At 45.1% G+C, this 22,368-nt stretch overlaps 1 protein-coding gene across 1 annotated transcript in view; it reads left to right on the plus strand.

The window, feature by feature from the left end:
- arhgef28a (Rho guanine nucleotide exchange factor (GEF) 28a) overlaps positions 1-22,368 on the plus strand; it is a 484,332-nt gene that overhangs the window by 196,353 nt on the left and 265,611 nt on the right. Inside the window, exon 11 of the mRNA XM_070876112.1 lies at positions 19,646-19,853. Coding sequence (XP_070732213.1) covers positions 19,646-19,853 — 208 coding nt within the window. The remainder of the gene's footprint in view (positions 1-19,645; positions 19,854-22,368) is intronic.

Genomic DNA, 22,368 nt, shown 5'->3' on the forward strand with positions numbered 1-22,368 from the left:
CTTTCCGGTGGATAAGTAACCTTGGGCATTTTAACTGCACACCTGCCTGATTTCCGCCAGGCAGGAAGGGTTAAAATTTACTCCCACCTGATGTTTCTCATTTGATCAAGCTCCGTGTACAAATTAATTATACCACAGTTGTGCAAAATGATGGAAATGAGAAGATTTATGTCTTACTATCAGAGCCAGCTTGGAACATAGGAACACCGCAGCACTTTAATCAAGATAGCGATTAGCAAACCAGTGAATTATTCTTCTGTTGTTAGCTGGCTATTACACAGAGTAGCTGGGCCATAGAGACTTGGAAGTTCCAGATTCAACACTTTTCACCCAATCGCACCAATAAACAAAAATAACATTTTATAACTCACTGCAATGAAATCAAGCCCAGGACTAATTTTGAACTGGTCACTAAAATTCCTTCAGAGACAAGTTGAGATTAAAACCTCACTGCAAGTTTAAAAAGAAGTTCGAAGTAAACAATCTTCCAATCAATTCGATTGTATCAATTCTGAGTCATGCTGCCAATGGCATTATTTTATATATTTAAAGTATTTATGTTATCGTGCATTTATGTGGAACGTTTGCAAAGATTTATGTAAACTGAACTCACAAACCACGAGTAACTCACCTTTCCTGTTGCAGGAACTAAGGTTTCGGGTGTGAATAACTTTATTTACAAGCTTCAGATAATGCAATAAGTTTCTATTTCCATGCAGTCGCTTCTATCTGGTTCAATTCCGAATTCTATTCTCGCTGCAGTCATTTCTGAGTCTGATGCTGCAGATATCGCTGTAAACAGCAGAAGGTGTCCTGCACCGCACACTGTTACTATTGTTGAATTATTTTTGCAAACCTGAAAAGGGAGATTATAGCAACGACACATTGATGCAGCAAATGGCAGATTCGATTTGCCCAACTCTTTTTGGTCATACTTCCCTTGCTGCCTCAGAGACATTGACCTGCCTTTTGACGTTAATGTGGGACGGGGTCAGGCTAGGGGTCAGGTGTGGTGGACGTTCCGCCTCAAATCTAGGCCTTGGTGGGCCAGATTGAATCCTTATGTGGGCTGGATACTGTCCGTGGGCTGTATTTTGCCCACCAATGGAGTCAATCTCTTCATGGCCTTGCCCTTCCCTAACTTAGTAACCTACGTCAGCCAATACCATATCTGCATGGCATGGAAAGACTAAGAGGTCAGAAATGAATCCTGCCTTGTTTCTTTACATACTTTTCTGCCTAGAAACTCTGATTTGTCTCAGATCACAGCTAACCATACTCCCTAAAACCAGAGTCTTTGTGTTCATGCTTTCTGAAAATAGGCATCCAATCCTATAAGAAAGAAAGTCTTGCATTTATGTAGCGCCTTTCATGACCACCAGACATCTCAAAGCACTTTACAGCCGAAGAAGTACTTTTTGGAGTGTAGTCACTGTTGTAATGTGGGAAACGCGGCAGCCAATTTGCGCACAGCAAGCTCCCACAAACAGGAATGTGACAATGACCAGATAATTGTTTTTGTTATGTTGATTGAGGGATAAATATTGGTCAGGAGATAACTCCCCTGCCCTTCTTCGAAATATCTTTTACATCCACCTGAGAGAGCAGGCGGTTTAATGTCTCATCCGAAAGACGTCAGCTCTGACAGTGCAGCACTCCCTCAGTACTATACTGGAGTGTCAGCCTAGATTTATTACCCTCTGAGCCACAGCTAACAATGGAAATGGAAAAGTTGGTCAACAGAGTGAGCAGCAGAAGGGAAATCCATTACTTTTATTTGTTCAATATTTTGTCTTTTGGTGTCTGGGCCAACATTCCTTTCTCAACCAGCATCACCACCCGGGCATTCACTTTATTTACTTGTTTGTGGGAGCTCGCTTTATGTAGCTGGCTGCTTTATTTACCTACATACCAACACTTAGCAAATCTTAAAAGTAATTATTTGATTACGAAACACTTTGAAATGCTTGGGACATGATGAGGTGTTAGACTGAAAACTCTCCTCTCTCATCTCTCTCTCTCTCTCTCCTCTCTTTCTCCTCTCTCTCTCTCTCTCTCTCTCAAGTCTTCCTCGATTTCGAGGGACTGCCTATGATGATGATGATTATTATTTCTGCACGGCATTAGATGAAATTCACTACCTGCAAGCTGTGTCAGTTTTGGACAAGGCTCTTGCTTGTCTCCTCGTGTCCGGAATTGAAGTAGCAGAGAGAGGCTTGGTGAGGCTTGGTGAAGAAGTTGCCTGTTCACTGAGGAAATAACGCATGATGTGAGGAGGGAGAAATGGAGGAAGAAACTTGTTAAGTCTTGAATAAAGAATCTGACCAGATACTGTAAGCTTAAAGTGATGTGTGACCGTAGTCCTTTATTACAGGTCTCCAGAATGCCGCTCTAGCCTGTGAGATCTCTTTATGTACAGGTGCTCCCAAGGGATTGTGAGATCCCTTGGGACTCCAGGGGATGAGCCCATTGGTGGTTAAACATGGTATTTACAGGTTTACATATATAAGAACACTCCCGCCCTCGCCTCCTCCCCCATCCCCAAAGTCAATAATGTAACTATTTACAATATGAGTCAATCTGGGGCCTTCCTTTCCCAGGTTGATTGTCTCGGTGCAAATGCTGGTTTGGCCCTCACTGGGCTGCTGCGCAACTGGCCTTGCTGGGCTGCTGGGTGTGATGAGTCCTGCTGGGCTGCTGCAGGTGATGGGTTCTGCTTCGTGGTCAACCGCTGGGTCGGTTGCCACTTTGTGTGTGTGTGTGTTGGGGGGTCGATAAAGATGGTGTCTATTGTGGGTTGTTCTGGATAGTCTGTGAATCTGAGTTCGGTTTGGTCCAAGTGTTTTCTGCAGGTGAGTCCATTTGAAAATTTGACCAGAAACCTCTACTTCCCTCTTTGGCCACGACAGTGCCAGGAAGCCACTTGGGACCTTGTCCATAGTTCAACACAAATATAGGATCATTAATCCCGATTTCGCGTGACATATTTGCGCGATCATGATATATATTCTGTTGAAGCCGCCTGCTCTCCACCTGTTCAGATAGATCAGGCTGGACTAACGAGAGCCTTGTCTTAATTGCCCTTTTCATGAGCAGTTCAGCAGGTGGGATCCCAGTGAGTGAGTGGGGTCTCGTGCGGTAACTGAGCAGGACTCAGGATAGGCGAGTCTGCAGTGAGCCTTCAGTTACCCTCTTCAAGCTCTGTTTGATTGTTTGCACTGCTCGCTCGGCCTGACCATTGGACGCTGGTTTGAACGGGGCAGAAGTGACATGTTTGATCCCATTGCGGGTCATGAACTCTTTGAACTCGGCACTGGTGAAGCACAGCCCAATTTCACTCACAAGGACATCAGACAGGCCGTGCGTGGCAAACATGGCCCGCAGGCTTTCAGTGGTGGCAGCGGACGTGCTTGCCGACATTACCTCACATTCAATCCATTTGAAGTATGCATCTACAACCACAAGGAACATTTTTTCCAAGAATGGGCCTGCATAGTCGACATGGACCCTGGAACACGGTTTGGAGGGCCAGGCCCATAAACTTAGTGGCACCTCCCTGGGTGCAATGCTTAACTGTGAACATGTGTTACATTTGTGCATACAGGACTCTAAATCTGCATCAATACCAGGGCACCACACGTGGGATCTGGCTATCGCTTTCATCATTACAATTCCTGGGTGGTGCTGTGGAGATCACTAATGATAGTGTCCCTGCCCTTTTTTGGCACAACTACCCGATTACCCCACAGGAGGCAGTCTGCCAGTATAGACATTTCATCTCTGAGCCGCTGGTATGACTTTATTTCTTCCTGCATCTCTAACTGGACACTAGACCAACTCCCGTGGAGCACACAGTAAGGGGTCCTGGCTCATCCAGGTTCTAATCTGTCGGGCGATAACGGGGTGATTTCTCACTCTCGAATGCTTCCATTACCATAACTAAATCTGCAGGCTGTGCCATCTCCACCCCGGTGGTGGGCAATGGTTGCCTACTAAGAGCATCGGCACAGTTTTCTGTGCCTGGCATGTGGCGGATGGTATAGTTGTATGCGGACAACGTGAGCGCCCATCTCTGGATGGGGGCCGGTGCATTCGTATTTATCCCCTTACTTTCAGAAAAGAGGGATATAAGTGGTTTATGGTTGGCTTCCAATTCAAATTTGAGCCCAAACAGATATTGATGCATTTTCATTACCCCATAAACACACGCTAACGCTTCTTTTTCAATCATGCTGTAGGCCCTCTCAGCCTTAGATGGATTTCTGGATACATAAGCAACCAGTTGCAATTTCCCAGATTCATTAGCTTGTTTCAATACACATCCGACACCGTATGACGACGCATCACATGCTAGTACCAAATGCTTCCATGGATCATACAACACAACCAATTTGAGCATAAGTTTCCTAGCTTTCTCAAAGGCATTTTCTTGGCTTTTACCCCATACCCATTCATCTCCTTTATGCAGTAAAGAGTGCAATGGTTCTAACAGTGTGCTAAGACCTGGTAAGAAGTTACCAAAGTAGTTCAGGAGTCCGAGAAACGACCACAGCTCCATCACGTTCTGTGGTCTCGGTGCGTTCTTGATTGCCTCAGTCTTCGAATTGGAGGGCTTGATGCCGTCCGCCGTGATTCTTCTCCCCAGGAACTCCACTTCACGCGCCAGGAAAACGCACTTTGAGCATTTTAACCTGTGCCTCACATGATTAAGCTGACTAAGAACCTCCGCCAGGTTCTGCAGGTGCTTGACATGTAACCAAGATGTCGTCCTGGAAGACCACGGTGCGCGGGACCAACTTCAGCAATCTTTCCATGTTCCTCTGGAATATCGCCGCGGCTGATCGAATCCCAAATGGGCTTCTGTTGTAAATGAAGAGATCTTTGTACAAGTTGATGCAGGTGAGGCCCTTCAATGATTCCTCCAGCTCCTGTGTCATGTAGGCCGAGGTCAAGTCCAGCTTCGGGAACGTTTTTCCTCCTGCCAGCGTCGCAAATAGGTCGTCTGCCTTTGGTAGTGGGTATTGATCCTGCAGGGAGAAACGATTGATAGTTACTTTGTAATCACCACAGATTCTGACGTTGCCATCTTCCTTGAGGACTGGAACAATCGGACTGGCCCACTAGTTGAATTCGATCAGCGAAATGATGCCCTCTCGTTGTAGCCAGTCCAGCTCGATCTCCACCTTCTCATCATGTACGGTACCGCTCTCGCCTTGTGATGGATGGGTCGCGCCCCCGAAATCAAGTGGATCTGCACTTTTGCTCCTTGGAACTTCCCGGTGCCCGGTTCGAACAGCGAGGGAAACTTATTTAGGACCTGGGCACATGAAGTGTCGTCGACGGACGAGAGCGCTCGGACGTTGTCCCAGTTCCAATGTATCTTTCCCAGCCAGCTCCTGCCGAACAGCGTGGGGCCATCGCCCGATACCACCCAGAGTGGTAAATTGCGCACCGCTCGATCGTAGGAGACCTTTATGGTAGCACTGCCGATTACCCAAATCAGTTCCTTAGTGTATGTTCTCAGTTTAGTACGAATGGGAATCAGGACTGGCCTTGAGGCCTTGCTGCACCACAATTTATCGAAAGTTTTTTTGCTCATTATGGACTGGCTCACGCCCATGTCAAGCTCCATTGACACCAGGAGTCCATTTAATTCAACCTTCAGCATTATCAGGGGACACTTTGTGATAAATGTGTGCACCCCATATACCTCCATCTCCTCAGTCTGAGGCTCTGGTTCGTCGTGATCCACCGTGGATCTGTTCTCCTCTGCAACATGGTGGTTTGCAAGATTAGCAGGGTTTGCAACTCACCTGCACATACGTTGGAGGTGTCCCATAGTTCCATAGCCCTTGCAAATGTATCCTTTGAAGCGGCATGAATGAAAATGATGATCACCTCCGCAGCGCCAACAAGGTGTTAATGGCCTTGTATTCACCACCCTTGATAGTGGACTCTGAGACATTTGCGGATATGCTGCTGCAGGCATGTGAATCCTGCCCTGTACATTACAATTCAAAAACAACATTACTTTGTTCACAGTACTTGCAGCAGCATTCGTGTGCTGAGAGATTTGTTTGGTATTGTCACTGGTGGCGATAAACGCCTGGGCTATCGCTATGGCTTTACTCAAGGTTGGTGTCTACAGTCAAAAGTTTGTGAAGTATTACTTCATGGCCAATGCCAAGTACAAAGAAGTCCCTGAGCATGTACTCCAAGTGTCCTTCAAATTCGCAATGTCCTGCAAGGCGCCTTAGCTCGGCGACGTAGCTCGCCACTTCCTGGCCTTCAGACCTCTTGTACATGTAGAACTGGTACCTCGCCATCGGAACACTTTCTTTCGGGTTTAGATGCTCCCGGACCAGTGTGCACAAATCATCGTAAGACTTGTCTGTGGGTTTCGCTGGAGCAAGCAAATTTTTCATGAGGCCATACGTTGGCGCCCCGCAAACGGTGAGGAAGATCGCCCTTCATTTGGCAGCGTTCGCTTCTCCTTCCAGCTCGTTGGCCACGAAGTATTGGTCGAGTCGCTCCACGAAGGTTTCCCAATCATCTCCCTCCGAAAATTTCTCCAGGATGCCCACGGTTCTCTGTATTGTTGCGGTGGAGTTCGTCATCTGTATCTTGTCGTCAGTTGTTAAGTCTTGTATAAAGAATCTGATCAGATACTGTAAGCTTAAAGTGATGTGTGACCTGTAGTCCTTTATTCAGGTCTCCAGAGTGCCTCTCCAGTCTGTGAGGCCTCCTTATGTACAGGTGCTCCCAAGGGATTGTGGGATCCCTTGGGACTCCAAGGGATGAACTCTCTGGTGGTTAAACAAGGTATTTACAGGTTTACATATATAACAAAACTGTTTTAAGAATGGAAGACAATCACTCCTGCACATGTAAAGATGAATTCCTCCATGATATCCTGGATGACTTGAATTTTAGCCTAAAAAACGGTTATCATCTTCCCTGCGAAAATTCCATCAAAATACTTTTCCTGGAAACAGATTCTTTCTGATATTGTGTGGAGTGGTTTAGCAGAGGCATGATTGGAATTCTAAATCGGACAACACACTCATACTTCAATCACCAGAAATTAGTTAGTTTTAGCTTTGAAAGTGCTGCCTGGTGTACTTTAGCCTCAAAGCATGACTCGAAATTTGAAGTTCAGTAACATTTTCACACTTGAGTCACACAAATTATTCTCTCAAAACAATTGATCCCTGAACCTTTTTATGTATAATTGTCATTTCCATACCAAAACTGTATGTGAATGTCAAGATTCAGTCTTGCGTTCTTTAATGCCAATATCTTCAGATTTGCCCTTCAAACGATCAATTTTTAAATGTATTTTTATCCCAGTATCTAGAGTCTCAGAAATCAATGGGCAATATCATTAACTGAAGGGAGCTGGGCTGGTGGTCAGTACACTAAGGCAGCCAATTTAATAGACTGTATGGCAGCAGAGAACCGGAAGACAGTCATTTAAAAAAAATATTGATGCAATTTTGCTTCATGACAAATGTGCCCTTGTTCACTTTTCTACTGGTGGCTATTATATTGGAAAATAAATATTTCAGCAGCTCAGTTGAACATTGGATTCAATGGATTTTAACTGAACTAAAAGCTCCAGTTTCAAAAGGATTTGCTCATCCACAGCATTAATTAAATTGTCTTTCTCTGTTTAATGGCATATTCCACTTCACTTCAACCCCAATTTTCAATGGAAAATATTGATGAATATTATCATGATAAATACTTATCATTGATTAAAGCTATTGATTTTGATTTCCCTTTTCAAACATTTTCTGAGTACCTACGTTACCAGCTACATTACCACACGGCCCGTGTGTACTTCTAAGGGCATAACACTGGGGAGGAAGCTCTTCCTGGTAAGGGACAAGCGTATCACCAGTATTAAAATTAATGTTAGCATGGTATGCAAATCTACACATGTCATGTTCCCATGATTCCCTCCTACTGTCACCAGTACGAAGCTAGCATTGCAGGCAGTGCTGTTTTGTACAGTCACCATTTAAATAGAAACTTACAGCACAGAAGGAGGCCCTGTGGAGGCTCTTAGAAAGAGCAGTCGTGCTTAGTACCACATCCCTGCAATTTTGTTCATAACCCTGTAAGTTATTATCCAACTCACTCTTAAAATTATTTATGGGATCCGCTTCCACCACCTTTTCAGTTAGTGTTACAGATCCCGATAATTCTCTGAGTGAAAAAAACTTCTAATCTCCCCTCTAACATGGTTTTGAATCCATGGACCTTTGGTTATTGACCTACTCACCAGAGGAAATAGATTTCTCTATCTACTCTATCAAAACCTCTCATCATCTTGAAAACCTTTATTAGGTCACCTCTGAACCTTCTCTGTTCCAAGGAGAACAGTCCTAACTTTTCCAACCTCTCCTCGTAACTGAGGTCCCTTATCCCTGGTAACATCCTGGTAAACCACCTCTGTACCCTTTCTAAAGTCTTTACATCTTTTCTGAAATGTGGTGCCCAGAATTGTCCACAATACTCCAGCTGAGGCCTAACCAGTGCTGTATAAAGTTCTAGTATGATCTCTCTGCTTTTATATTCTATTCCTCTATTTATAAACAAAAGTAACCCATATGCTTTTTAACCACCTTAGTATCTTGCCCTGCCATCTTTAAGGGTTTGTGTATATGGACACCAAGGTCTCTTTGCTCATCTACATTTTATAAATTTATGTCTTTCCATATTAGTCCTGCCCAAGTGCATTACTTCACACTTCTCCACATTGAACTCCATCTGCCATGCTTCTGCCCATTTCACCATCCTGTCTATGTCACCCTGAAATCGATAACTATCCTCATCACTATTACTTTGCCAAGTTTTGTATCATCTGCAAACTTTATAATGCTGCTCCCTACACCCGTGTCTAGGTCATTTATAAGAATTGAAAGAAAAATGGATCCAAAACCACCCTTGGGGAACACCCCTGCAAACCACCTACCAGGCTGAAAAACATCCATCCACCACCACCCTTTGCTTCCTGTCACTGAGCCCATTTCATATCTATACCGCCACTGTCCCTCAATTTTGTGGGCTTCTATCTTTTTAATAAGACTCCTGTGCGGCACTTCGTTGAATGTCTTCTGAAACTCCATATATACAACATCTACTGCACTACCTTGATCAATCTTCTCTGTTACCTCATCAAAGAATTTAATCAAGTTAGTCAGACATCATTTGCCTTTAACAAATCCATGCTGGCTTTCCTTGATTAACCCATGCCATTGCAAATGACAGTTTATGTTGTCCTTGATAATGGTTGCCAATTATTTCCCACCACCGATGTTAGGCTGTATGACCTATAGTTTCCTGGTTTAACCCTCTCCCCTTTCGTCAATAGTGATGTAACATTAGCAATCCTCCAGCACTACTCCTTTATTCAATGAGGATTTAAAGATTGTGAACAATGCCTCTGCTGTTTCTATCTTTGCCTACTTCACCAACCTAGGATGCATTCCATCTGGACCAGGTGACTTAATAATTTTCAGTAATGCGAATCTTTTTCGTACATCTTCTCTATCTATTACTATTCTGTCCATTACTTCTCTCCTGTCTTTTAGTGTAATGTTCACATCAACTGCTTCCTTTGTGAAGACCGATACAAAGTACCCATTTAACACTTAAGCCACATCCTTTGCCTCTACATGAAGATTTTCCTTTGGGTCTTTAATAGGCCCAACTTTTTACCGAACTAACTGCTTACACTTCATATGCTTATAAAATGTTTTTGGGCTCAATATAATATTGCCTGCTAATTTTTTCTCATAACCTCACTTTGGCTTTTGCATTAACTTTTTCCCTCCTGTACTTTTCATAATCTTCCTGGTTAACTGAATCTTGCTCCTGACATTTGTCATAAGCCTCCTTTTCTGTTTTGTTATATTAACTTTTTTATGTCTTTTGTCATCCAGGTGCATTATCTTTGGATGCTGCACCTTTTCCCTTCAAAGGAATATGCCTAGTTTGTATCTGAACTTATTGAATGGTGGTGCAGGCTTGAAGGGCCAAATAGCCTACTCCTGCACCTATTTTCTATGTTTCTATGAACTATCTCTTCCTTGAATGTCCTCCGTTACTGCTTTACCCTGCAGTCGCCTTTTCCAATCTACCTGTACAAGATCCCTTCTTAAATCAATGAAATTGGCTCTTCCCTAGTTGAGCATTTTTATTTTTCATATATATGATTTCTTTTCATAATTACTTTAATCCACATTATGTTGTGGTCGAATACTGATTTTGGATTGCTATAAAGTGAATTTGCAATTTAATTGATTTCTGGTGATGGTCACTAGTTGATCTCCAGCAACATTGCGCCCAGCGAATCAACGTAAAGTGTAGTCATCAGGTGAAGTTGGCGGTGGGCGGGGGGGGGGGGGGGGCGGTGGTGGGGCACCTGTATAGGCATTCCAATGGTAATCTCATTATTTCTGTTATTTAGAGGAAGGAAGGACTGTTCACACCATAACTGCAGACCTGTATCTGTAAGCAGAAGCACATCTATCTCGGCTTTGCTTCACTGTAGAAGCACTGTGGTGCTAGAAACTGAGCCACCACAGGAGCAGCACTGCTGATGGCTATCAAAGTCACCACAGCTCTGCGCTCTCCGTGCCTCTGACTTATTCCAAGCTGCTACATGAGACTGTGGGTGCATGGGTTTCCTGGGCTTCCTGGACCTTGCCAGTGAAAGCAAGGTGAGAGCACAGCAGCAATTGAGGGGACTGAGCAAATGACAGGCAAACAATCCCATAAGTTCTGTAACCTCACACCTGCTTCCTGGCCCCAGTGAAAGGCTTTTGCTCACAGATTTGTTCTGAGAGTTCGTTTTCAGTACTTTGCAGGTGATTTCTACTACTTTGGAGGTGACTTTCACTACATTGGAGGACACTCTCAGAACTTTGGAGGTTTGTGCTTCTGATCTCCATTTTGCATCTGTCCTATATCAGATCAGCATGGGTGCCACTTGTGCTGTTTCAGATGAGGACCAAGATGATCACCAGCAGCAGGAGGACCAGCAACAGCAAAACCACCAGCAGGAGCAGCAGCAACCCTCTTCTCACAGACCTGCCATTCCACAGGAGAGAGGGGTGCAGCTCGTAGGAGGCAATACCTCCAACACAGGATATATAGGCAGAGGATCAGCTTCCTGGACATGACTGAACACCAGTGCCTCAGGAGGCTCCGGGTGTAGCGTCAGGACATGGCAGACAGTTGTAACCTGCTGGAAGAAGCCCTGCTGTCAACTGGACCTAGTGGCCACGCTTTACCCGTGTCTGTCAAAATGACTACCGCCCTCAACTTCTTCACCTCAGACCCGTTCTAGGGATCTGCAGGAGACATTTGCAGTTGGCTGCTCACAAATGCATCACCCAAGTGACCGATGCCATGTTTGACAAGGCAGGCAATTATATCAACTTTGCCATCGATGAAGCCAGTCAGAATAAGAGTGTGCTCAGGTTTTCGGCTCTGTCTGGCTTCCCACAGGTACAAGGGGTCATCGACTGCACACCTGTGGCAATCATTGCACCTCCAGATCACTTAGGAGTGTTCATGAATCAAGGGCTCCCACTCCCTCAATGTACAGTTGACCTGAAACCACAAAAAGATCTGTATGCAGGTGTGTGCAAGATTCCCAGATAGCTGCCATGATGAGGGAGACTCGAACTAGAGGGCACGATCTTAGAATAAGGGGCTGCCCATTTAAAACAGAGATGAGGAGAGTGAGGGTGTGAATCTGTGGAATTCGCTGCCTCAGAGAGCTGTGGAAGCTGGGACATTGAGTAAATTTAAGACAGAAATAGACGGTTTCTTAATTGATAAGGGGTTATGGTGAGCGGGCAGGGAAGTGGAGCTGAGTCCATGATCAGATCAGCCATAATCTTATTGAATGGCGGAGCAGGCTCGAGGGACCGTATGGTCTACTCCTGTTCCTATTTCTTATGTTCTTATATGCCATTCCACCCTCCCTGATCTCTTCGCACCTCCAAACAACTTAATGGCTGGCAGCTTGGAGACATGGGCTATCCACTTAAGACATGGCTAATGACACCCATGAGGAGCCCAAGCAATGAGGCCCAAGAGCGTTAACAGCAAAGCTATATGAACACGAGATGTGTCATCGAGCAAGCAATCGGCATAAGAACATAAGAAATAGGAGCAAGCCATTCGGCCCCTCGATCCTGCTCTGCCATTCAGTAAGGTCATAACTGATCTTCTACCTCAACTCCACTTTCCTGCACTATCCCGATACCCTTGATTCCCTTAATATCCAAAAATCTATCGATCTCTGTCTTTAATATACTCAATGATTGAGCCTGCACACCCCTCTGGAGCAGAGAATTCCAAATATTCACCACCCTCTGAGTGAAGAAATTTCTCCTCATCTCAGTCCTAAATGGCCGACTCTTTATTCTGAGACTGTGACCCCTGGTTCCAGATTCCCCAGACAGAGGAAACATCCTCCCTACCTCTACCCTGTCAAGCCCTGTAAGAATTTTATATGTTTCAATGAGATCATCTCTCATTCTTCTAAACCCTAGAGAATAAAGGCCTACTCTACTCAATCTCTCCTCATAGAACAATCCCCCCATCCCAGGAATCAGTCTGGTGAACCTTCATTGCACTCCCTCCAAGGCAAGTATACATAAGGAGACTGTAATGTATGCATCTGTGAGTATCCTTACAGGTTTGTAGAACTATTGCATTGAGTGGCTTAGTCAGTCACGTGATGTTCACAAGACTCAAGCCTCCAGTCAGTTGAGGATAGGCCATCCACGATGAGGTATGCAGTTGTGAGCCTAATAGATGAACTGGTAATCTGTAGTGTGATTGTTAAACCTTTGTTAATAACCCAACTAGTTCTTAATAGCAATATGTTGCTATGAATTCTTAAGTGAAGAATTCATGAAGCAAATACATTAGAGACCAAAACTGTACTCAAATCCTCTTGTAATAAAGGCCAACAAACCATTTGCTTTCTTAATTGCTTGCTGTACCTACATGTTAACTTTCAGTGATTCATGTACAAGGACACCCAGGTTCCTCTGAACACCAACATTTCCCAATCTTGCACCATTTAAAAAATACTATGCTTATCTATTTTTTCTACCAAAGAGGATAACTTCACATTTCTCCACATTATATTCCATTTACCATGTTCTTGCCCACTCACTTAGCCTGGCTATATCCCTTAAAGCCTCTTTGCATCTTCCTCACAAATTACATTCCCACCTCGCTTTGTATCATCAGCAAAATTAAATATATTACATTTGGTCCCCTCATCCAAATCATTGATATAGATTGTGAATAGCTGGGGCCCAAGCACCGATCCTTGTGGTACCCCACTAGTTACAACCTGCCAACCCAAAAATTACCCATTTATGCTGAAGATGCCTCGATGGATCCACATGAGCCCTTCAATCAGCACCAGTTAGGGTGTCCAGGATGATTGTGATTTGCTGTGCTCTGCACAACATTTTGCAGCAGCGAGGATTGGAGCTACAAAAGAAGCAAGGCGCAGAGCACATTGCCTCTTCAGAGGAGGAGTCGAAGGAAAGTCATGTGGCCATGGCACCAGCAGCGACACACATTGATACCCGGGATAGACTCATCATGGCAAGATTTAGTTAGGTTGCACCACTGCACCGATCTTGCAGCCACATGCTGAACATGCTTGCCACCCTCTGCCACCGCCACCCCCCCCCACAAAAGAAAGAAGTCCTGCAATCAACAATGCATCCCTTTCACAGACACCCATTACTCGAATTTATGTCTTGTCTTTCCATTCATCGGAACCTGGAAGGCCAGCTGCCAAGCTGCAGGTAAAAATGATCAAGACGGGAAAGTGGTGCAAAAAAAATAATTTTATATGTGGATAAAAACTTGTACATTGTCTAACACACCCATGTGCATACCCTTGTGCAACTAATAATCTTTTATCTTCCTTTTCCTACAACTCCTATGACGTGCAAACCCTGTGGCTACAGCAGAGATAGAGACAGTCTGCTCACATCCCTGCTCAGATGCTCATGGCCGACGTCCTCTGGGTTTTGGAGCTCATGAGGGCCCTGCCAAAGACACCTGCACCTGTGCAGAGGCAGACTCGGCCATCGGGACACGAGACAGCATGTGGGACACCGACTGAGGGAGGAGCAAAGGGTGAGAAGTGGGAGCACTTTGAGCAGAGTTCCCACTTCTATGTCCCCTTTCGCCACATGTGATCTGTGAGACACCAGGTGACAACACAACTAACTGTCTTGTTGCTCCCACTGACTGCGCTGGTGCATAGTGTGCATGAGTCCTCTGAGGGTGCACCCTCAGAGTTAGCGACTTCCTCTAAGGAGTCATCATCCTCCTCCGGCTCCACCATCTGTGGGACACCTGATGTGCCTGTGGGAGATTAAAGACATGAATTAGAATTGTCATAAGAATGTTTTAAGTGAACATTATGCACATGAACATATTTCATTGGCTGCTGATATCAAGTCAACATGAGCGACTGTTATATGCCATGTGGCTGTCTGATATTTAATTCTGTCACCAACTAGCTGGGTGCTCCCCGTCTCTCCATCCCACACCGCCAGGCACACCGACACTCCGCTTATCTCAAGTTCATCCTCCTCTGCAGCTGTGAGTGTGGCAATGATTGGAGGGCCACTTCTGGTTATCTGCCTCTCAAGTGTTCTGTGCTCTCTTCTACTGCAAGGAGGGAAACAAGAAATCTTTTTGTGAGAGTCATGGAAGGAGTGGAAGGGATGGTTGGGCAATATCTGTAGAGGGTGACTATAAGGGAGAGGTGTAACATTGCATAAAGATGAGGGTGAATGTCAGTGGTGGATGGGAAGGTTGAGGGAGAGAGAGGTGCAGGATGGCAGCAGATGGTCAGAGGAAGGTTTGTTCAGGGACAGCTACCTAGGGAGCTGCTATCCCATCCGCCATCTTGTCTCCATTGTCTGAGCGCCCTCTGGTTCTAACTACGACCCCCCAAAGTAATTTTCCTACCCTAAAATCCATGCTGCAAGGGCCCACTGTACATCCCCCATCCCCCAATCTCGACTTGCCTTCCAGGTTGACCTCCCTGTTGCCAAGTCCCTCCTACTGGACTCTCACTTCTCATTCTCCACTGGCCGATTCCGCTGCAGCAACCTACCGATCCCCGGTGATCTCAACGGCGGTGAGCCTCCGACGAGCTTCAACCACAGGTTTGGGCCCTACCTTCACTTCTCGCCCTCACGCACGAGCCTTCCCTCTGGTGCCATCTGGGCCTCCATCCCACCCGCGCCGTCCGGGCCTCCACCCACCGACAACGTCCGGGCCTCCAACCCTTCGGCGACGCCCAGGCCTCCATACCTCCAGCGACATCTGGGCTTATATCCCTCCAGCGATGTCTGGGCCTCCATACCTCCGGCGACATCTGGGCCTCCACCCCTCCGGCGACGTCTAGGCCTCCCTCCCTCCACGACGTCCTGGCCTGCCTTCCTCCAACGATGCTGTGGCCTCCACCCGGCTACTGGCCGTACTTAAAGGCAGAATCTCTGACCTATTTGACCTCTCCTCCTTCCACAAAGTGGACCTTTGACCAGCCCAATGCCTGCCCTCAGCCAGGCCTCGGTTTTCTCACCACCTCACTGAAGGGTGCTGCTCAGCGCCGAGCTTACGGCTCGCATCCCGCCGTGGCAACTAGGCTCATACAGCAGTGCCTGGTCTCCAGTCGTCTTGGATCCCCTTGCCACTGGACCAAGATCTTACTCTGCTAAGCCCGCATGGTAGCCAATGTGCAATGGCCACCCCACGTTAAAAGAACTCACGCACAGACATCTTCTGGCCGAGGTCCAACACAAAACCCGTGATCTAAAGAATAGATGGGGGTGGAGAAAGCACAGGAGATACAGCCATGATGTGCGAGGATTCTTCACTGCAGTCAAGTCCATCTATGGCCCGAAGCTCCACCCCACTGCTAGCCAAGAACAGGGAGACACACATCAAGGACCCCGACTCGCTGGAAGAAGCACTTTGAAGATCTCCTTAATTGAGACTCTGCCTTTGACACGAGTGTCCTCAACTCCATCCCGCAGCATGCTACCCTCCACAATCTAAGCAAAACCCTAGCCCTGCACAAGATAGAAAAGGCCATCCGTCAGCTCAAGAACAAGGCATCGGGAGCAGATGGAATCCCCGCTGAGGCACGAAAGTATGGCGAAGAAGCACTATTGGCATGATCTCATCTCTCATCTGGAAGGAGGAGAGCATGCCGGGAGATTTCAGCGATGCAGTAATCGTTTCTGCTGCCCCCAAAAGTTTGTCCTCATTCTCCGCCTGCTCCATGACGACATGCAAGCCATGATCCTGACCAACGGATCCACCACAGACTCAATCCACATCTGGATCGGGGTCAAGCAAGGCTGCGTCATCGCGCCAACCCTTTTCTCGATCTTCCTTGTTGCAATGCTCCACCTCGTACTCAACAAGCTCCCCACTGGTGTAGAACTAAACTATGGAACCCGTGGGAACCTGTTCAACCTTCATTGCCTCCAGGCCAGATCCAAAACCGTTTCAACCTCTGTCGTCGAACTACAGTATGCGGACGACGCTTGTGTCTGCGCACATTCAGAGACTGAACTCCAAGCCATTGTCAACATCTTCACCGAGGCGTACGAAAGCATGGGCCTTCACTAAACATTCGTAAGACAAAGGTCCTCCACCAACCTGACCCCCGTCACACAGCACTACCCCCCCAGTCATCAAGATCCACGGCACGGCCTTGGACAACATGGACCACTTTCCATACCTCGGAAGCCTATTATCAGCAAGGGCAGACATCGACAACGAGGTTCAACACCGCCTCCAGCGCGCCACGCAGCCTTTGGTCGCCTGAGGAAGAGAGTGTTCGAAGATCAGGCCCCAAATCTGGCACTAAGCTTTATGGGCTGTGGTGATACCCGCCCTCCTGTATGGCTCAGAGACATGGACCATATACAGTAGATACCTCAAATCGCTGGAGAAATACCACCAACGGTGTCTCCTCAAGATCTTGCAAATCCCCTGGGAGGATAGACGCACCAACGTCAATGTTCTCGATCAGGTCAACATTCCCAGCATTGAAGCACTGATCACACTTGCCCAGCTCCGTTGTGCAGGCCACATTGTTCGCATGCCCAACGCAAGACTCCCAAAGCAAGCATTCTACTTGGAATTCTTACACGGCAAGCGAGCCCCAGGTAGGCAGAGGAAACATTTCAAGGACACCCTCAAAGCCTCGTTGATAAAGTGCAACAACCCCACCGACACCTGGGAGTCTCTGGCCAAAGACCGCCCTAAGTGGAGGATGAGCATCCGGGAGGGCGCTGAGCACCTCGAGTCTCGTTGCCGAGAGCATGCAGAAAGCAGATTTGAGGGCCTGATCTTCGAACACTCTCTTCCTCAGGTGACCAAAGGCTGCGTGGCGCGCTGGAGGCGGTGTTGAACCTCGTTGTCGATGTCTGCCCTTGCTGATAATAGGCTTCTGAGGTATGGAAAGTGGTCCACGTTGTCCAAGGCCGTGCCGTGGATCTTGATGACTGAGGGGGGTAGTGCTGTATGACGGGGGTCAGGTTGGTGGAGGACCTTTGTCTTACGAATGTTTAGTGAAGGCCCTTGCTTTCGTACGCCTCGGTGTACTGTAATTTACGTATTGGACTGTTCAGTCACCTGAGAACTCAGTTTTAGAGTGGAAGCAAGTCTTCCTCGATTTCGAGGGACTGCCTATGATGTCGGTGGTCAGATGGGGTTGTGAGGAAGTGCATAGACAGAGAGGAATGAGTGCATCTGCAAGGTACATTGATGTGAGGAGTGATGTGCAGAAGTAGACTTGGGAAAAGCAGAGTGAGGAGGCTGAGGTGACACGCACATCAGGATGTAGTTGAATGTGCCGTTTTACCCACCTTTCCTGCACTCACCAGGTCATTAAATCGCTTTCTGCATTGTATCCAGGAGCATGGCACCACACTCCTGCTGCTCACCACCTCTGCTATCTCCAGCAATACCTTCTTCGCCAGTTAGGTTGGCTTCTTCCTCCCATCAGCAGAGAATAAAATCTCCCTGCAGGCCCTTGCATCTTCCAGCAGGAGACCCGGGGAGACATCCCTAAAGCGAGTGGCAGCGTTTGAACATTGAAACTCCATTGTATACAGCTAGCTATCTTTCTGCTACCTCCACTATACTTCAAATGGTATCTTTGCAATGTTCCTTTAAATAGACCCATGCCTGTCTTCATCACACCTGTTTGTGTTAATTGATCAAGAAACCTAGATGTCAGATGAAACACAAAAAGGTAGTATGCAGGTACAGCAAGTAGTCAGGAAGGCAAATGGAATTTTGGTCTTTATTGCAAGGCGGATAGAGTATAAAAGCAGAGAAGTTCTGCTGCAACTATACAGGATATTGGTGAGGCTACACCTAGAGTACTGCATACAGTTTTGGTCTCCGTATTTAAGGAAGGATATAATTGCATTGGAGGCTGTTCAGAGAAGGTCCACTAGGTTGATTCCGGAGATGAAGGGGTTGACTTATGAAGATAGGTTGAGTAGGTTGGGCCTATACTCATTGGAGTTCAGAAGGATGAGAGGTGATCTTATTGAAACATATAAGATAATGCATCCACCTTGTCGAACCCCCTCAGAGAGGATATTTCCACTCATAGGCGAAACTAAAACTAGGGGACATAGTCTCAGAATAAGGGGCCGCCCATTTAAAACTGAGATGAGGAGGAATTTCTTCTCTGAGTGTTGTAAATCTGTGCAATTCTCTGGCCTAGAGAGCTGTGGAGGCTGGGTCATTGAATATATTTAAAGCGGTGTTAGACAGATTTTTGAGCGATAAGAGAGTAAAGGGTTATGGGGAGCAGGCAGGGAAGTGGAACTGAGTCCATGATCAGATCAGCCATGATCTTATTAAATGGTGGAGCAAGCTCGAGGGGCCAGGTGGCCTATTCCTGCTCCTATTTTTTATGTTCTTTATGTTCTTAAATGCAGTGGCTGAGTTTAAAAGCCACGAACAGAGTTTCTGCAGCTACTTCTGGGTTTCCCACACAGTACCAGACACCCTTGCTCCCATCGTGTTGCCAGGTAAATATCACAGCCTGCTTGGCTATTTGTAAAAAGAAAAGACAGTTTAACATCCTTGGGTGTGTAGTCCTTTATTCCAGCATTTTTTGTATTTTGTTTTAGATTTTTTTTCACTTTTAAATATAATTTATTCATTTATATCTGAACATTAAAAATTCAAGCAATTTTAAGTTTTTTGTTTCGGCTGTCCAGGAGCAGGAGAAATGTTAAATAATGTATAGTATCCTTGGCAAATTATTGAATTAAAATGGTAAAATGCTTGTGCTGTACATTCAAATCCATCACTGGTCACCTTTTAGTCGGTCACTAACAACTGTCTGCAAAAAAGGTTACTAGCTCATAAGGTTACACGTGATAACAGGATAGAATTGTCATCTAGATATGTATTGATCATAATTAGCAATGCTGCATCTTGGACTAATGTCAGTGCTTTTAGTGAATTATTAAGGAAGGATTATCTTGCAATATTGGTTTGACTGTGGACTCCTTTTCACTAATTGTTTTTGCAGATTCAGTTTTGATGGCATTGATGCAGACAGCGAAGGAGAGGAGGTTTCAGATAGATCTCAGGGCTCATGTCCTCCAAGGTCTCCAAACTCGGTTGCATTATTTGCCAGTAGTGGAGATGAACTGGACTCTTTTGAAACTCACCAAGAAACGGAGATAAACGCCAGGGGATCTGAATCCATGTCTTCATCTGGCAACTTATTGCCAAAGGTACTAGGTTGAATGCTATTATGCTATTAGTTCGGAGGTAAACCAATATCATTGTTTAATCTGGGCAACCTCGAAAGTAAACATCCCAATGAAATAAATTCTCTACTCAAGCTGGCATATAACATGTTATTGGCAACTTTAGAAAAAAGCTTTTGAGGTTAAATAATGCTGATTTCCTTCTGGAAATATGTAATACATGAAATAATTCATAAATTTTTAAAACTGGTAGTTGATCAAAACAGGAAGCGTTACTTGACACGAAAATTATTTGTACGCACATGTGTTTGCCTTTATTGTGTTTTGCATGATTGTGGCATTTTTAGACAAGAGAGCTGACCCAAAGTCAAACAGTTAACTAACAGACTTCAAAACTGTTGTTGCTCATGTATTTCCACCTTGTATTATTTTACTCTACCGATTTCAACCTGGCAAGGAAAACTGATAGGAAAAGAATATTTCAGTAGAGTGGCTGGGTCTGGGCCCCTAAGATTCATGAATGTATTAAAAAAAAATACAATTACCAAGCTGGAAAACATGTAACTCTCCCATATTTTCTTTTTTCCTTGGTGATAATAGTCATTTTGCAAATAGGGTGCTGTGGTACCCTCATTTAGTGTTAACCAGTGTTCCCTTTAAGCTGCACGGCAGCACAGCCGGTCAGCCAGATTTTAAATAGATAAACCGCGCATGTGCGGAATCTTGAATGGCCCATGCAGTTCGATAGAGGCCACGCGGGCTTAAAATAAATTAGAGGGAACTCGAGGCCTCCTCCTCTTGCACAACGGAGCGCGTTCACGTCGGGATGTCCGTAGGAGTCACATGGGCCTGGACACTCAATCACAGGTAAGTATTTTTTCATTCATAGTAATAGGAATTTCGTAAATCCGAATCTCCTATTACTATGAATGAGAAACACCCCCAAACACACAAAAACTACATAAAACATAAAAAAAACTCCCATAAATACACTAATACAAATTAAAATGGTTAGAAATGTTTTTTAAAGAAAAAGCATTTGCCGATTTAAAAAAAAAAGTTTTAATTATGGTTAAAAATAAATGTAACGTATTGGGCAGGGTTTTAAAAATGTATTCTTTTATTTATATTTTTGTACGTTTTTTAACTCTTACGCCTGTAAAAGTAGGCTATGCGTCTGCTTTTATCAGGCGCAAGAGTTTTGAGGACATTTGCTGGGAAGATGTACGTAAATACCACAATCTTACCCGTGCAAATGTCCTCGCTCCTAATATGCGGGAGATCTGTCAAGCCAGAAACTTGACAGATCGGAAAAGCCGGTTTTCAGCGCATGCACATTGCACACTGAAAACCGGATTTTTCGATGCCTTCCCGGGTCCGTGGACACTCAGTACGGACCCAGGAGGCAGGAATCTCTGGACCAATGTAACAAAATGATGATCACATGGATGTTCCTGCTCCCCTTAACTCTTGTGCTTTTAAAAGAAAATGGCCCGGATTTTGTGGTTAAAAATAATGGTGAGGCTATCAGTGCTCACCGTTATTAAAATGTAATTCAGACTGCAATTTCCAGCCACCACACATGTGCAGTTAAACATGGAAATCTGGAAATTGCTATCGGAGATGCCCTTCTCCTCCAGAAGCTTTGCAATAAATAACAGTATCTTGCTGAGAGACTCTGCATTGAAACATGTGGAATGGCGTGAAGTTGCTGTATTTGCGTAATAGATACGCACTAAACTTGCCAGAGAAAATTAGAGCTTGCCCATTCCAGTGTAAGTTAATTTTCAACGTGATAAGTCTTAATAACTGCCAAACAACCTCTGCACTGAAAATTAACTTCTACAAATATGGAGCCTCATTCCTTCAGATTTTAATTATTGTGGAGATTTAAAAGTAATAAAAACAATTTAAATACAATTTTTAATAAACTGTTTCTTTCTATCTCTTTTATCTCTCTTAATCCCATCTTTCTTTCCCTCTTTTCCTTTCTGTACATGATTTGGCATAGAATTAAATATTCTAACTTACACTTCCTGGTTCAGACTCTGCACTGCTCAGTAACAATTCTTCAATCTGATTGGTTAAAGACATACATCGTTGCTTGTCCTGTTCACATAGGTCCCAGATCCCCTGTAGAGGGCACTGCATGGAAATGGCTTTCTAATCGCAATAAGTTCCAGTGCAAAAGCCCATAGAAAGCCTGTGGGCAAGTGTAAGTGTAAAGAAATACTATTGCCGTTTGTTCGCCGCTGACCGCACAATCAGGCTCGATATTTTTTTTTCAAGAGGTAGTTAAATACAAATAAGGTTTTTCAATATATTATTAGAAATTAGCCCTAATTTTGCATGCTCCCATCCATGACCATGTTCACATAAAATCCCATGGATTTTTGCATGATTTTGACTCAATTGGCTCCATATAGCATCACAGCCCATGGAAAGCATTCTCTATCGGATTGGTTTGCATGGGTAGTTTACAAAGGACACACAGAATTTATTAACTTGTAGATTATATCATTTTGCTCACCTTAAATCA

Source organism: Pristiophorus japonicus, chromosome 1, assembly GCF_044704955.1.
Source record: "Pristiophorus japonicus isolate sPriJap1 chromosome 1, sPriJap1.hap1, whole genome shotgun sequence".
NCBI lineage: Eukaryota > Metazoa > Chordata > Chondrichthyes > Pristiophoridae > Pristiophorus > Pristiophorus japonicus.